The 15,609-nt window shown below is 52.0% G+C and overlaps 1 protein-coding gene across 2 annotated transcripts in view; it reads left to right on the plus strand.

Annotated features, from left to right (window-relative positions):
* Positions 1–8,663, plus strand: part of Kremen1 (kringle containing transmembrane protein 1) — an 84,532-nt gene extending 75,869 nt beyond the window's left edge. For both annotated transcript variants that reach the window (XM_012950014.2, XM_045132590.1), the window contains exons 8-9: positions 3,000–3,084; positions 5,055–8,663. In XM_012950014.2, coding sequence (XP_012805468.2) covers positions 3,000–3,084; positions 5,055–5,223 — 254 coding nt within the window. In that variant the 3' untranslated portion in view covers positions 5,224–8,663. The remainder of the gene's footprint in view (positions 1–2,999; positions 3,085–5,054) is intronic.
* The last annotated feature ends 6,946 nt before the right edge of the window (positions 8,664–15,609 follow it).

Below are 15,609 nucleotides of genomic sequence, written 5' to 3' on the forward strand. Positions count from 1 at the left end.
TGATCTGGCTTTACCTCTGTGAAATCAACTTCCCATTATCTCCCTGGCTGTGTTCCCGCTCTCTCTCCTCCACTGGTGGTACCTTACCAGCCTGACAGCTGTCCTTGATGACCGAGTCCACACCTGGGAAGAAACGCTCTTCCCTCAGTAGCTCGGCTAGCCTGTTGTATCCTGAGTGAGTTTCTTCATGCAGTTGCTTAGCCAGTCTCCGCCCTAGGGCTTGGGCAGCAGCCGTCCTCCCCTCTCCAGGCGACGCCATCTTCGTGGGGTCTGCTCCTCTAGCAGATGAGAGGAGAGCTGTAGGTCCTGGTCCGTGATGTCGGTGGCTCAGGAAAACTGGAAGAGCGGGTGCCAGAGGCCAGACGCTGGCGGATGCCGAGACGCAGCCTCTGCTGCTGGGCCTGCCCGTGTGTCCTCTAGCTCCTGGGCTCTCCCCTTTCTGATGACCCAGACAGTGGATATGGCTACTTTAGTAGACGCCCAAATGGCAGCCAGTAAGTCCAAACTTCATTTTTTATTTTTAATGTCTGTACCTTCTACTGTTAAAAGCCCACACTCCAAGTAGATGGCCCCACGTACGTGTGCCCTGGCAAAGGCAAAACGGCTGTCTGGGTAGATATTTACTGTCTTGTCTTTTCCCAATATCAGAGCCTTGGTCAGTGCTATCAGTTCAGCTTTCTGAGCTGATGTACCCCGAGGTAGGGCCTCAGCCCACAAGGTTTCTTCCAGAGTCATCACAGCCGCCCCTGCATACCTGATTCCATCCACGACAAAGCTGCTGCTGTCAGAATACATCGCCAGATCAGGGTCTGGCCAAGCCACATCTGTCAGGGCTGGGCCGAGTCCATGGAAGGCGGAGGGGGTCTCCAGGCAGTCATGCGGAGGGGTCAATGCCCCATCAGTTTCTGGCAGCAAGGAGGCTGGGTTCAAAGCCTCGGTTTGGTGAAACTGTGTCCTTGGTTGATCTACGAGCAAGGCCTGATAGTGGGTATGAGAGAGTTGGAGAGCCATTGGTCCGGGGGAGGCCTCTTTAAAAGCATCTCGATCATATGTGGAGCTGTAATTGATGAAGTCTGGCCCAAGGTTAATTTGTCAACCTCCTCTGTCAGAACAGCAGCAATAACCCGGAGACAAGGGGGCCAACCAGCGGCTACGGGGTCCAGCTTCTTAAGACAAGTAGGCCACTGGGCAGTGCCATGGCCCCAGTCTTTGAGTTAAGAGACGCCCCCTGGCTGTCCCCTTCTTTTTACCCATGTACAAGTGGAAGGGTTCGGTTAAAGCGCCAGGGCAGTGGCTGATGTCAGAGCTGATTTTAGTTCTTAGAATGCTTGTTTCTCATTGTCAGTCCAGTTCAAATCTTCCTCTCGTGGCCTCATATAGAGGCTTGGCTAATTCAGCAAACCTTGGGATCCAAATTCTGAAACACCCTACAGCTCTGAGGAATTCTCGGATCTGTCTCTTAGTGGGGATTTGAATGATGGCCTGAATCCTAGAGGCCGACAGCATCCTCTTACCTCCTTGGAGTTCGTGTCCCAAGTAGGCTGCCTGGCTGATACGCAGTAGCCCAGATGTTGTGAGTTGTCCAGGAGATGCTCTGTGGCAAAGAGGCACATTTTTGCCACTAGGAAGAGGTCATCCACGTACCATAAGAGAGTTGCCTCAGGCGTTTCCTTGTGGAAGGCCTGCAAGTCTCTATGAAGAAGTCTCTATCATGGGGGGCGGGGGAAGTTTTAAATCCCTGTGGAAGCCTGGTCTAGGTTAGTTGCCCACTGAGGCCTTGTTCCAGGTCTGTCCATTCAGAGGCAAAAAACGGATTGGCTTTCCTTTGCCGATGGGATATTAAAGAAAGCATCTCTCAGGTCCAGCACAGTATATATTTGCCTTTCAGATGAAATCATACTGAGCAACGTTTAAGGGGTGCCTCGTCGGGCCTTGTGCCTTCTGGAAGGTCGCCACCATAACCTTAGCCATTTTCTTAGCCTGTCTGTCATCTGGAGTGTCTCTGTTATTATACACCCTGGCAGCAGTCTCTAATCAACTCTGGAAGAAGTTTACCCTCAATGCCTTCTATTCTCTGAATCTGCTTTCTAATATCTGGTGCGGACTGAGTTACAAACACAATGTTAATACCTTGCCTATTCTCAGGGGACCTCAGGCCCTATGGGGGGGGTATGTCCGTGTCCCTGCCCTTCTTTTGCCTTGGTAACATCGGAACATGAGTCCAGATCCCCAGCTGTAAGCAGCGTATGGCAGTGGACAGTCGTCCTTTTCCGTAGAGTGAAATTTGCACAGATTCCCAAGACAGTACTCTGCACACTTCCTGTAGGTTGCAAGTGGGAGGAGGAGGCCAGAAACACAACAAAAGATCAGATACACAGTGAGCAATGGAGAAAATTATGCAGGAAAGCGAGAGTGGGCAACGATCTTTTGTGGCTAAGCTGGCTAAGAAGTTTGTTGGGCTCGTTCATCCTTTTTTTTTGTTCTTTTGTTTTGTTTTGTTTTTCAAAGTGGGGTCTCGCTCTAGTCCAGGCTGACCTGGAATTCAGTATGTAGTCTCAGGGTGGCCTCAAACTCATGGCGATCCTCCTACCTCTGCCTCTCGAGAGCTGGGACTAAAGGCGTGCGCCAACCCACCCAGCTCATTCATCCTTATTTCCCACTTTCCTGTTGTGGATGTGGTCCCTGCTGGAAGTGAGGAGGACCATCAACAGTCACTTGTTCTAGAGGTTTTCACACTGCCCCCCCCCCACCAGGACCCACCATGAAAGGTCAGGGATCTGGATCCTGGTCGGGTTTCCTGGGTCACACAGCTCGTTGTGCGAGGAGTTCTAAGGGCAGAGGCAGACACTCCCTTCTCATCTCAACTCCCCGTCCAGTGCTCTTTGGATCTCACCACAAGGGAGTTAGTCTGGAGCCCGTCCCGCATGTCCGCCCTGCAGTGCTCCTTCGGAAAAGGAAGCACAAGCCGGTCTGGTAAACCACGTCTTTTGCCCTTACAGGCTGGACGGTGTATGGCCTGGCAACGCTTCTCATCCTCACGGTCACGGCCGTCGTTGCAAAGATTCTTCTGCACGTCACATTCAAGTGAGTACCAGGAGAGGGGCCTGTCGAGGGCCTGCTCTGCCGTCTGCCAGCGCTGCCGTCACGTCAGAATACAGCTCCAGAGCCTGGAGCCAGGGCAGCAGGAGCAGAGTGGCCCTCCTCGTCTACAGAGAAGTAGTGGGAGAGCTCACTGAAATTCAGGGGATCGCGTCTGCTCCTCTGTCCAAAGTCTGTGATTTCAGGGGGTACAGAAACCGTCCTGGCATATGAAGCAATGACTTTCCGTCCTTTTGCCTTAGCCCTGGTCCCTTACGGAGATGTTTATGTGAGAGTATATTCCTAGGACAACACCAGCCTTTCCTCCTAATGCCTTCTAGAAACTGGAAAACAGTCTTTTTGTTTGTCTGTTTTGTTTTGTTTTTGAGGTAGGGTCGCACTCTAGCCCAGGCTGACCTGGAATTCATTATGTAGTCACAGGGTGGCCTCGAACTCATGGTGATCTCCTACCTCTGCCTCCCAAGTGCTGGGATCAAAGGTATGCATCACCATACCTGGCTGGAAGACAGTCTGAGAAAGACCATTCCAATATTTTGTTAAGTATTGCTTAGTAATTCTTATTAAACAGTTGTTTTATCCAGGCACAGTTGCATATGCCTCTAATCCTAGATGGTTAGAAGGCTGAAGCAGAAAGATTGTGAGAGTAGCTAGGGTACTTTCAAGACCCTGTCTCACCTGTAATCTCAGCACTCAGGAGGCAGAGGCTGCAAGTTCGAAGCCAGTCTGAGTTATAGAGTGACACCCTGCCGCCCCCACCCACCAAAGACCTTGTCTCAAACCAACAAAAAGAAATTTAACTGGTTTCTTCCTTGCTTGGGACTGACAGCCTGCCTTCCAGATGCTGGTGTTTGTGTACCTGAGACCAGCGTGCACTCTCCTTTCCTCGGGACTCCCCGCTGTCCAGGCCCACCCATTTTCAGGCCTTCCTGAACATTGTTTTCTAGGAAAAGTCCCCTTTTCCTGATTTTCTTACTTGCCAGGATGGACGTTTTTGTATATGAAATGCTGCTCTGTTGTTCTATGGAGGCCGACCGACCACTCTAGAATGGCACAGCAGACCAGGTGGCGCACGTGCACAAGGTGGCGCATGCCTCTGGAATTCGATTTCAGTGGCCAGAGGCCTTGGTGTGCCAAGTCTCTCTCCCCCACCCCATAAAATAAATTTTTTAAAGATTTTAAAATTTTTTAAGAAAAAACACAGAATTTGTCGGGTGTGGTGGTGCTTACCTTTAATCCCAACACTCGGGAGGCAGAGGTAGGAGGATCACTATGAGTTCGAGGCCACCTGAAACTACATAGTGAATTCCAGGTCAGCCTGGACTAGAGCAAGACCCTATCTCAAAAAAAAAAAAAAATTGAAGACAGGCCTGGTGGCACACGCTTTTAATCCCAGTACTTGGGAGGTAGAAGTAGGAAGATCAACATGAGTTCGAGGCCACCCTGAGACTACACAGTGAATTCCAGGTCAGCCTGGACTAGAGCGAGACCCTACCTCAGGGGAAAAAAAAAAAAAAATTAAAGACTCATACTATCTCAGGCCAACCGTTTTCAGATTTGGATAATTCTGCCAGTTAGAAACTCACATGTTTCCATGATAAGGACTCTGCCTTCGGTGACCACAGATCTCGTTTCATCTTGAACTTTTTAAAAGTGAGCCAATAGGTTCTTCCCTCCCTTACCAGAAAGAGTTTCATAGGTATGGCTTCTCATGGGTGCTGTGGGGGGTTTTTATTGTTGTTGTTGTTTGTTTGTTTTGGTTTCTCAAGGTAGGTCTCACTGTAGCTCAGTGTGATCTGGAATTCACTATGTAGTCTCAGGGTGGTCTCGAACTCACGGCAATCCTCCTACCTCTGCCTCCCGAGTGCTGGGATTAAAGGCATGCGCCACCACGGCCAGCTTTTGGGTACTGTGTTTTGATCTACTTGGAAAATTGACTTTTTGTTGTTGTTGGACAGATCCCATCGTGTTCCTGCTTCGGGAGACCTGAGAGACTGCCGCCAGTCAGGAACTTCGGGGGAAATCTGGAGCATTTTCTACAAGCCTTCTACTTCAATTTCCATCTTTAAGAAGAAGCTCAAGGGTCAGACTCAACACGATGACCGTAATCCCCTTGTGAGTGACTAAAACCCGTCGTGCCCAGAACATGCGGTCCTCATTTAGGTCAAGGCTGCTGCAGTCAATGTCCCCTGTGGTTCTCCATGAGGACTCTTCTCTGCCTCTGTCAGGGGCAACCGGCTACAAGGGGCAGCATAGCCAGTTCTCGAACTTCATCGTCTGCACTTAAGATCGGCCCACGAGGCCCCAGAACCTGGCCTGCCTTGCATGTGTCTGTCTAGCACTGGGGAGGCCAAAGAAGGGTCCGAGCTGACAGGTGGTCGAAGCTGGCCCTGACCCTAGAAGACTGTTGGGTGGTGGGTAGGTTTAGGATATGTTGAGTGTTTCTTGCTTCTTATTTTGTCCACACACGGATCAGTTTTCCCTGGTCTTTACAGTTTGGAACCGGGCCAGACTGGAAGAATTCTCAGGTTCTCATGAGGGCTGGCCTGGTCCCCTGTGAGTGTGGGCTCCTGGGCATTCGCTCTGCTGTCTCATTGCTGACCCTGGATGTGCCTCCTCCAGCTCCAGTGGGGGGCAGGGCCAAGAAGAGGGTCACACCCACTGCCTGCTTTCTAGAAGCTTCTTGGCAGAGTTCAGTGGGCTGCAGAGCAAGCTCAAGGACTGGGTGTATAAAACATCCATCCGTTTGTCCATGAGGCACATTGGGGAGTGCTTTTGTAAGCACACGGTTAAACTGCTTGTGAACTGGACTTAGCTGCCCCCCACCCCACCCCGCAGCGGCTCCCTGTCCTGTGGAACCTGAGCCCAGCATGGCTTTCTGTGTCCCCTCAGCCAACTCCCAGTTCAGAACCAGGAGTATAAAGACTGGGGTGGCGGTCCTTCGGGCAGCGTCCTGTGAGACGCAGGGCCTCCTTCATTTTCAAAGAAGATAACAAAGAACTGTGAGCTTTGTTCCTTCTCATGCGGACGTAGTAGTGACCCCGCGAGGTAGGAGACGGTTCCTTTCTGTCCCACGCCCTTGTCCCTCAGATAGGGCAGTAGACTGCAGAAGTTGCAGGAGGAGGACATTGGGAACTGGACGTCCTCCAGGTATGGTCCCAAGATTGCAGGGGCCGCCACTGATTTAGGGGCCACTCTGAATTAGAGGTCCCTTGGACAACAGCAGCTGACAGGAGCGGCCTGTGCCCTAAAGGCTGGGTCTGGGGCTCTGGTGCTTGTTGCACCCCTGATCTCCTGGCTGCCTCCCGCTCTGGAGCCCTGTGACGCTGCCCACTGTGGCCCTGTGCAGGATGCAGGTAACCCACCTGCAGCAGGCTGCTCCGAGGAGGACGGAGTTGGATGAGAGCACCCCGGGGCGCGTCCTTAGGGAGAGGCGCTTTGAGCAGCCTAAGTCCAGGGGAAGCCATACCACAATAGGTAAGCAGAGGACGTTCAAAGGAAGGAAAGGGGCAGTGTGTCCACAGCGGCCTGGAGTGCTGGCCCCGCTCCTGTGAAAGGCCTGCCAAGGACACGGAGCTGCTGGACCCCATCTCCACACTTTGATCTGGAAAGGGTGATCCCTTGGAACAGCTGTCTGCAGGCTTCTGGGTCCGGAGACGGGCCCGTCACACAGAGGCCACTGGAAACAGACAGCTTCTTCCGCTCCCCTCGTGACGACTCGTAGCTTTTGTGGAATCTCCGCAAAGCAAATGTCGGGCGTGTGCACAGCACAAAGGGAATGTAGGATCTCTCCCTGGGAAGGGTCTCCCCGTCCCCACCCTCGTCTGGGGGTGATCCGTGGTCTGGGCTTCCCCGGGGCCCACCTCCCACCTGCCTCTTCACATCTCAAGCACCAGAGGCCAAGCTCCCTCCCACGTGCCGGCAGGAGCAGCCTGTTATCAGAGACCCCGGGAAGAGCAGGGAACGTGTCTACACTCCTCCTGCTGCTGGGGTGGGCCCAGCCCGGCGATCCAGCATCTGCTCCCTCTCCCTGGAGCAGCCTGGGGAAGCCCTCACCCACGTGGGTACAGAACGGGAGAGGTGGGCTGCAAACCTCCAGCCACGCCCCCAGTTAGAACCTGTCAGCGCGCCGGGCCCATGGCAGGCCCTTCCCATACGTAGACACCAGGAGGCAGCTCGCCCACACAGCTGAGGTGTGCAGGAAGGAATCACCTTACTCTAGGAAAAGCCTTTCTATGCAGTGGGTGACGCCGAGTGGGCAAGGGGGACCCCGAGGGCAGAGATGACAGAACGGGCCCAAGTCTGCCCGAACCAGCCTCTTCTTGGTCTCCAGCAGCCAGAGGCACAGGGCGTCCTGTGCTCGTCCCCACTTGTCCCGTCACTTGCACCACAGACCACAGAGACTGAGTAGGGGGCAAGCCCGTGCCTAGCCCCCCATCGGCCGGCGTGGGGCTGAGGTCTCCCAGCCGTGAGCCCGGTGACTCGGCCGCTGGCCGCCGGCACTGCTTGGATGTGGCCCTGGCCCCACACCCGTCAGGCAGAAGCCTGCAGAGATCAAAGCACTGGTGAGTACAGCTGTCCCGACCGCAGGGCCAGCCGTGGGGTGTGCCCGGGCCCAGCGCCACCCCATGTCCCACTGTCATCCTAAGCCTCCGCTTTGGCTGCTGGTCTGGCACCAGCAAGACTGGCATAGGCTGTCACCCAGCACGGGGAACGATGCACTTAACCTTCAAGAGCACTTAGAAGACGGCCCCTAGGACCCCACCCCCACCCCATCTGATGGGCCATGCCAGGTCTCCCTTAGTTCCAAGCCTGCCTCTCACTCCACAACCTTCTGTGGGCACCTGGCACCTTTTGGGTTTTAAAGTGTCCTGTGCGGCGTCTGGTGTCTGCTTTCGTTACTACCTTGGGAATTTTTAACCTCCTTATTGTTCCCTCTGGTGTCTTTGTTTACCTTCCTCACTGTTCTACCTCCTGTCCGACTCTCTCAGCCTAGCTTCCCTGGCAGAGGGAGCAGCCGTCAGACCTGCCAACCTTGACTGCCCCCAGCCCCCCTCCCACCCCCCCCCACGGCTGCTGGGCGCAGGGGGCTCAGGCTTCACCCGCGCAGACCCGGGGGAGTTTCACATGGGCTTCTGCCTCGCCAAGTCGGAGCTGAGCCCACCCGCTGAGGCCGAGGTGGGGCCGGGAGAACAGTCTTAGGGGCTCTCCGACAGGCTTCCCCGCAGTGGACAGGGAGCTCTTGTCCCTGCATGTCTCTGATTCTCATGGCACCAAGACCTTCCCGCACCCAGACTCACCCTCCAGCGGGGATTCTGCTTTTGGACGACAAGGCTTTATTTGTAAATATGCTCTTAATATGCAACTCTGAGAATAAATAGAAACATCATGTATTTTAAAATATAAAATGAAGTGTGATGCACTGTATACAATTTAATATATATTTTTAGGATTTTGTTATTTAAGAAAATGGAATGTAATGGTACTTAACTTTTACAAAAGAGAGGGGGAAAATGTTATTTTTACTGTTTGGAGAAAATAAATATTCTCATTGTTGTAGAAACATCTGTGGACCCTAGGTTGTCTTTTCTTTGGGGGCTACCCCCAAGAGTTCCCAGCTCAACAGAAAGACATGAGATGGTGGGAACCATATCCCTTTCCAAGTGCCAAGCCTGGTGTTGGCTGGCTTTCCGGATTTTTCTCTGGTCTTGTCATGGCTTGACCACAGTTGAGACACAGCTGGCAAGCCCAGAAGGACTGCAGAGTGGCTCCGCACGCTAGCTGACTGGCCTCAGCTTCCCTGGCTTCTGGAAGCAGTCATGGTGTCCGTCTTAGAAGAGGATAAGAGAATCTATCTGCAGGCTCCCAGGTAAACCAGTGTGACCTCTCAGAATGACCTCCCATCCCTGCCCCTCCCTCTCTCACTCTTTCTGATTTTGGTTTTATTTTATTTAGTTTTAGTTTTTAAAGGTAGGGTCTTGCTGTAGCCCAGACTGACTTGGAATTCACTATGTAGTCTCAGGTTGGCCTCAAATTCATGGTGATCCTCCTACCTCTGCCTCCAGAGTGCCCGGATTAAAGGCGTGTGCCATCATGCCCTGCTTGCTTTCTTATTCTTTTTTTAAAAAATTATTTATTTATTTATGAGACACAGAGAGAATGGGTGTGCCAGGGCCTCCAGCCACTGCAAACAAACTCCAGACACATGCACCAACTTGTGCATCTGGTTAACACGGGTCCTGGGGAATTAAACCTGGGTCCTTTGGCTTTGCAGGCAAACACCTTAACCACTAGGCCATCCCTCCAGCCCAGCCCTTATTCTTTTTTTTTTTTTTTTTTGGTTTTTCAAGGTAGGGTCTCACTCTAGCCCAGGCTGATCTGGAATTCACTGTGGAGTCTCAGGGTGGCCTCGAACTCATGATGATCCTCCTACCTCTGCCTCCCGAGTGCTGGGATTAAAGGCGTGCGTCATCACGCCCGGCTTCCTTATTCTTTTATTTATTAATTTTCGATACAAGGACTCTCACTGCTGCCAAAGCTGGCCTCAAACTCCTAGGCTCAAACAATTCTGCCTCAGCTTCCCAGGAGCTGGACTGTAGCTACACCATCATGCCTTGTTCAACACTTTCCTATTTAGAAACTAATGGAAGCTCCAAGTGTGAGCACACCACACCAGGCTCTCTGCTATTCTAAGAGCCCTTTACAGGGGGTTCCGCAATCCCTGTTGTGCCAGTGCAGAAAAATGGACTCGCAGGCAGCATTGCACAGTAGTTGGAACACAGCCCTGGAGTCAGTCTTCCTGGGTTCTGATCCTTCTCCATCTGTCAGCTTGAGGCCACGGAGAGTAAAACAGAAGGATTGTGAAGGGTTTCAGCACATAGGAGTGATGTCTGATTCCCAGTTTTAAAAAGCTTCTGGGGTGCTGGAGAGAAGGCTTAGCGGTTAAGCGCTTGCCTGTGAAGCCTAAGAACCCCAGTTCGAGGCTCAGCTCCCCAGGACCCACGTTAGCCAGATACATAAGAGGGCGCACACATCTGGAGTTTGTTTGTTTGCAGTGGCTGGAGGCCCTGGCATGCCCATTCTCTCTCTCTCTCTCTCTCTCTCTCTCTCTCTCTCTCTATCTGCCTCTTTCTCTCTCTGTCTATTGCTCTCAAATAAATAAATAAAAATAAACAAAAATAAATTTAAAAAAAAAAGAGTTTCTGGGGTCTGGCAAGAAGACATAGCAGTAAAGGCCTGCAAAACCTAAAGACCCATGTTTGACTCTCCAGATCCCACATAAACCCAATGCTCAAAAGTGAGGCAAGTGTAAGGTTGCACATGCCCACTAGGTGGCACTAGAGTCTGGAGTTCAGTTGCAATGGCTGAGACCCTGGTGTGTCCATTCTCCCTCTTTCTCCCACTCCCTCTCCCTCTCTCTCTCTGTCTCTAAAAGAAAAAAATATATAAAATAAACTCTATGCCAGACGTGGTAGCACAGGTCATTAAGAAAAAGGAATAAAAGAGTTCCTCTTCAATTTGGAAAATGAGATTTGAGAGGGATCAGACCAAAGGCAAGCAGACCATTTAGAGAGCTAAAGACACAGGTCCTGGCAAGAGAAGTCAGGGCCCAAGAAGGCCCCAGACCAGCGCTGTGGAGGGAAAAGCCAGCCATACCCATAGGTCAGGCTGGGCATGAGCTTGGGCCGTTATTCTGGTCACACTCAAACTCTACCACTTAACAATATGACCTCTGGGCCTTTTCTCCTACCTGTCTGAGACAAGCGGTTATGATGCACTAGGCTGTGTGGATATGGACCTGGTGCATCATCGTAAAATGGCAGCTGTTTCTTTTATTCTAGGACACACCCAGGCATTAAGAACAAAGAGTCCTGGGTTAATGACTGGGTATTCTGGCCTTGGTGGCTGGGTGAGAAGGGGGGGCCACTCTGTGATAGGAACAAAGAAGGCACAAGTGTCAGAGAAAACCTTGAGCTGAATGTTGTGGGCTGAGTCTAGTGGTGACCCTTTGTGACATCACGGTAGAGCCATCAGTGGGCATTGGACAGGGGGCCTGAGACCCATACAAGGACCCGTGGAAACGCCCAGGGATGGGTGGATGGGTGGATGGGTGGGTGGATGGATGGGTGGGTGGGTGCGTGGATGGGTGGGTGGATGGATGGGTGGGTGGATGGATGGATGGGTGGGTGGGTGGATGGGTGGGTGGGTGGATGGATGGGTGGGTGGGTGGGTGGGTGGGTGGATGGATGGGTGGGTGGGTGGGTGGATGGATGGATGGATGGATGGATGGGTGGGTGGGTGGGTGGGTGGATGGATGGGTGGGTGGGTGGGTGGGTGGGTGGATGGGTGGGTGGGTGGATGGGTGGGTGGATGGATGGGTGGGTGGGTGGGTGGGTGGGTGGATGGATGGATGGATGGATGGATGGATGGATGGATGGATGGGTGGGTGGGTGGGTGGATGGATGGATGGGTGGGTGGGTGGGTGGGTGGGTGGGTGGATGGATGGAACAGTCCCAGAAAGCTGCTTAGGACAGTGTTGAGCCACACCATGGGAGCATCCAAGAAGGATCAGGATGGGGGCTGGGCACTCAATGAGTCTTCCCAGCCATCCAGGATCCTACCAGCAAAGCTGACTTGCCTGGTCCCAGGCATACATGCTATTGGTACTTCTGAGCCCGGGTTTGAAATTCTCGGGGGTTGATTTGGCTGGATTTAGTCTCCTGGGTTCACAAAAGTGGGACACAGGCCAGTAGAAGCAAAGAATCCCACTATAACCTGTGACGCCGTGTTTCTCAGAGCATAGTGCCAGGGGACCCCCGCAAACTCCATCAAAATGTAGGTTCCAAGCCAGGCATGGTGGCGCACGCCTTTACTCCCAGCACTCGGGAGGCAGAGGTAGGAGGATCACTGCAAGTTCAGGGCCACCCTGACACTACGTCGTGAATTCCAAGTCAGCCTGGGCAAGAATGAGAGCCTACCTCCAAAAACAAAAACAAAAAGAAAGGTTCCAGGCTGGAGAGATGGCTTAGCAGTTAAGGCCCTTGCCTGCAAAGTCTAAGGACCCATGTTCGACTCTCCAGGTCTGACGTAAGCCAGCGCACAAAGGTGAGGCAGGTGCAAAGTTACACATACCCACTAGGTGGTGCTGAGTGTCTGGAGTTTGATTACGGTGGTTGAGGCCCTAGCGCACCAATTCTTTCTCTCTCTGTAAAAAAATAAATTAAAAAAAATTTAATGTAGGTTCCTGCATCCCACCCAGACCCCCAAAATCAGCCTCCTCTACCCCTAGGAAGTTTCCATATCCTGAAGTCTGCCCACCAAGCTCCTCTGTCAGAAACTTTCACTGCAGTTGCCTCTTGTGCAAGGGATCATCCACCCAGACAGCTGTACAAGTACAGTGACTGCTGTTTGTTTGCCTGTGGTGTGTGTGTGGGGGGGGGGTTTGTTACGCAATTGCAAAAACTGTGACAAGGGCATGGACAGATGCCTTAGCCGTTAAAACTCTTGCCTGCGAAGCCTAAGGACCCAGATTCAATTCCCCAGTATCCACGTAATCCAGATGCACAAGGTGGTGCACGCATCTGGAGTTCATTTGCAGTGGCTGGAGGTGCTGGCACACCCGTTCTCTCTATATATTTATACCTACCTCTTTCTGTCTCTCTCTCTCTGTAAAATAAATAAAATAATTAAAAAAAAAAAAACTGACAAACTCCAGATGCATCACGGGACAGAGGTGTGTGTCAAGGGGACGTGTGCACAGCACAGCACACATTCCGGATGATTCTCCATGAGGACATTACCTAGACACGAAGTCTGTGTCCCCCATCTTAACCACCATGACACACACACACCCCCTGCTCCCACAGCAGTCATGACACTGCTCCCCCTGCAATGTGGCCTCCGTGAAAGGCCAGCTCAACTTGAGTGTTTATCTTTTCCTGAGCTTTCCTTCGCTTTCCCAGAACTGCTCTCCTTCCATGAAGGAAAATATTTGTAATGGCAGGAAATGACTGGTGGGAAACAAACGGGGTGGCCTTGCTGGTCAATTTCTTAGAGACAAACTGGGCGGCAACAGAAACACAAATAAATGAAACCAGAATGTGCAACTGTCCTGCCCAGAGAATCCATCCCCCCTGTCCTGTCCCCCCACCACCCCAGCCGTGGATTAAGGGACAGCAGGACCAAGAAGAGACCCGCAAACCCATTTGAGCAGACTTCGGGGAGGGTCGTCTCCTGACTATGACCTGACGCCGTTACACTGCACCAGGGACAGCGCAAGGCACTCCGGCCTCATCCTTTGTCAGCCCATCAAAGACTTCTTCCTGTGCAGAGAAAAAGGGCTGGACAAAGGTGACCTTGTCTCCAAGCTTGGGAGTCACATGTCACATGGCCACGTTCTCTCCCCAGGGGGCCATGTGCATTGGAACTGCAGGCAGACTGGGGCACAGAGAACTGGGGAGCTTTTGTTCCTTCCCCACGGCAGGGCTGGGTCTCCACGGTGGAGGTGGGGGTTGCGTTTGTGCTCACTGAAAGGGATACTTTGGGGATAAGAGTCTGTCAACCTCAAGAAGCAGCCAACGTTTGCCTGTAGCTGGAAGTCTTTCATTTCTGGTCTCTAGCCGTTCCCGGGGTCACCAGGCCTTTGGTTGAATGGGCCTTCACTGGCAAGTAGGGGTGGGCAGGGGTGGGCACGGAGCAGCCCTGTATCCAGGAAGCCGTCCTCCAGGACCGTGGGCTCGCAAGGCCATCCTGTGGTTGCTGGGCTCCGGGATGAGCCTGAGATCCCTTGGGTGGCTGGGCTTGGGAATGGGGCTCACAAGGAAAAGTTTTAGGAAGAAGTGAGTTTGAAGCACAATGTCCTCAGAACACAGGAAGGTCTGGAAACCACGTGGGCTCTTCACAATTAGGAGGGTCTGTCCTTGTCCTTGTTAAGTAAGGTCAATGGGCATTAAACCGCACGAGGGTCTGCTATTCTGTGTGAAGTTGCTTGGGTCTCATTTACCAAAGGCGAAAAGTCGGGGGCAAAATGTATTCCAACCTCATATCCAGCCAGATGTAAGTGTAGGGTTTTCGTTTGTTTGTTATTTGTTTGTTTGTTTTGAGGCAGTCTCTCTATGGCCCAGTCTGACATGAAATTCACTCTGTAGCCCAGGCTGGCTTTGAACGCATGGCGATCCTTTTACTTCAGCTTCCCCAGTGCTGGGATCAAAGGTGTCACCCACCACACCCAGCTTTTGTTTTGTTTGGGAGGCTGTGTGTGTGTGTGTGTGTGTGTGTGTGTGTGTGTGTCCACTCACAGATATTCAGAGGCCAGAGGAAGACAGCCGGTGTTCTCCTCTGTCGCTCGGCCATCTTATTTCCGTGAGACAAGGTCTCTCATGGAACCTACAGCTTATCTTTTTTTTTTTTTAATTTTTTTAAATTTATTTATTTGAGAGCGACAGACACAGAGAGAAAGACAGGTAGAGGGAGAGAGAGAGAATGGGTGTGCCAGGGCTTCCAGCCACTGCAAACGAACTCCAGATGCGTGCGCCCCCTTGTGCATCTGGCTAACATGGGATCTGGGGAACTGAGCCTCGAACCGGGGTCCTTAGGCTTCACAGGCAAGCGCTTAACCGCTAAGCCATCTCTCCAGCCCCCAGCTTATCTTTTTTTTAAGAAAATATTTGATTTATTTGAGAAACAGAGAAAGAGGCGGACAGAGAGAGGTGGAATGGGTGCACCAGGGCCTCCAGCCACTGCAAACAAACTCCAGATGCATGCGCCCCCTTGTGCATCTGGCTTTATGTAGGTACCAGAGAATTGAACTTGGGTCCTTAGGCTCTGTAGGCAAACACCTTAACCACTAAGAAATCTCTCCATCCCAGCTTATTATTTTTATTTTTGTTTGCTTGTTAAATATTTTTATTTATTTATTTATGAGAGAGAGAAAGAGGCAGATAGAGAGAAAGAGAAAATGGATGTGCCAGGGTCTCTAGCCACTGCAAACGGACTCCAGATGCACGTGCCACCTTGTGCATTTGGCTTAGGTGGGTCCTAGGGAATCAAACCAGGGTCCTTGGGCTTTTCAGGCAAACGCCTTAACCATTAAGCCATTTCACCAACCCCAGCTTATTATTTTTCGATAGGCCTGGCTAACCAGAGTGCCTCAGCAATCCTAACTCCACCTCCCTCAATGCTGGGGTAACAGGCACATGTGGCCACTCCCACGTTTTTACATGGGTGCCCAAGATCAGAGTCAGGTCTTATGCTTTCATAGCAAGCACTATTACTGAGCCATCTCCCTACCTCCCACCCCTAGGGCAGTTTTTGGTTTGTTTATTTATTTATTACTACTACTACTACTACTACTACTACTACTACTACTACTATTATTATTAATTTGAGAGAGAGAGAGAGAGAGAGAGACAAAGAGGCAGAGGGTGGGAGAGAGAGGTGTGCCAGGGCCTTTCAGCCACTGTGAATGAACTTGACACGAGCGCCCCCTTGTGCACATGTGCGGCATTGAGCACT

The sequence above is a fragment of the Jaculus jaculus genome, chromosome 13, assembly GCF_020740685.1.
Source record: "Jaculus jaculus isolate mJacJac1 chromosome 13, mJacJac1.mat.Y.cur, whole genome shotgun sequence".
Classification (NCBI taxonomy): domain Eukaryota; kingdom Metazoa; phylum Chordata; class Mammalia; order Rodentia; family Dipodidae; genus Jaculus; species Jaculus jaculus.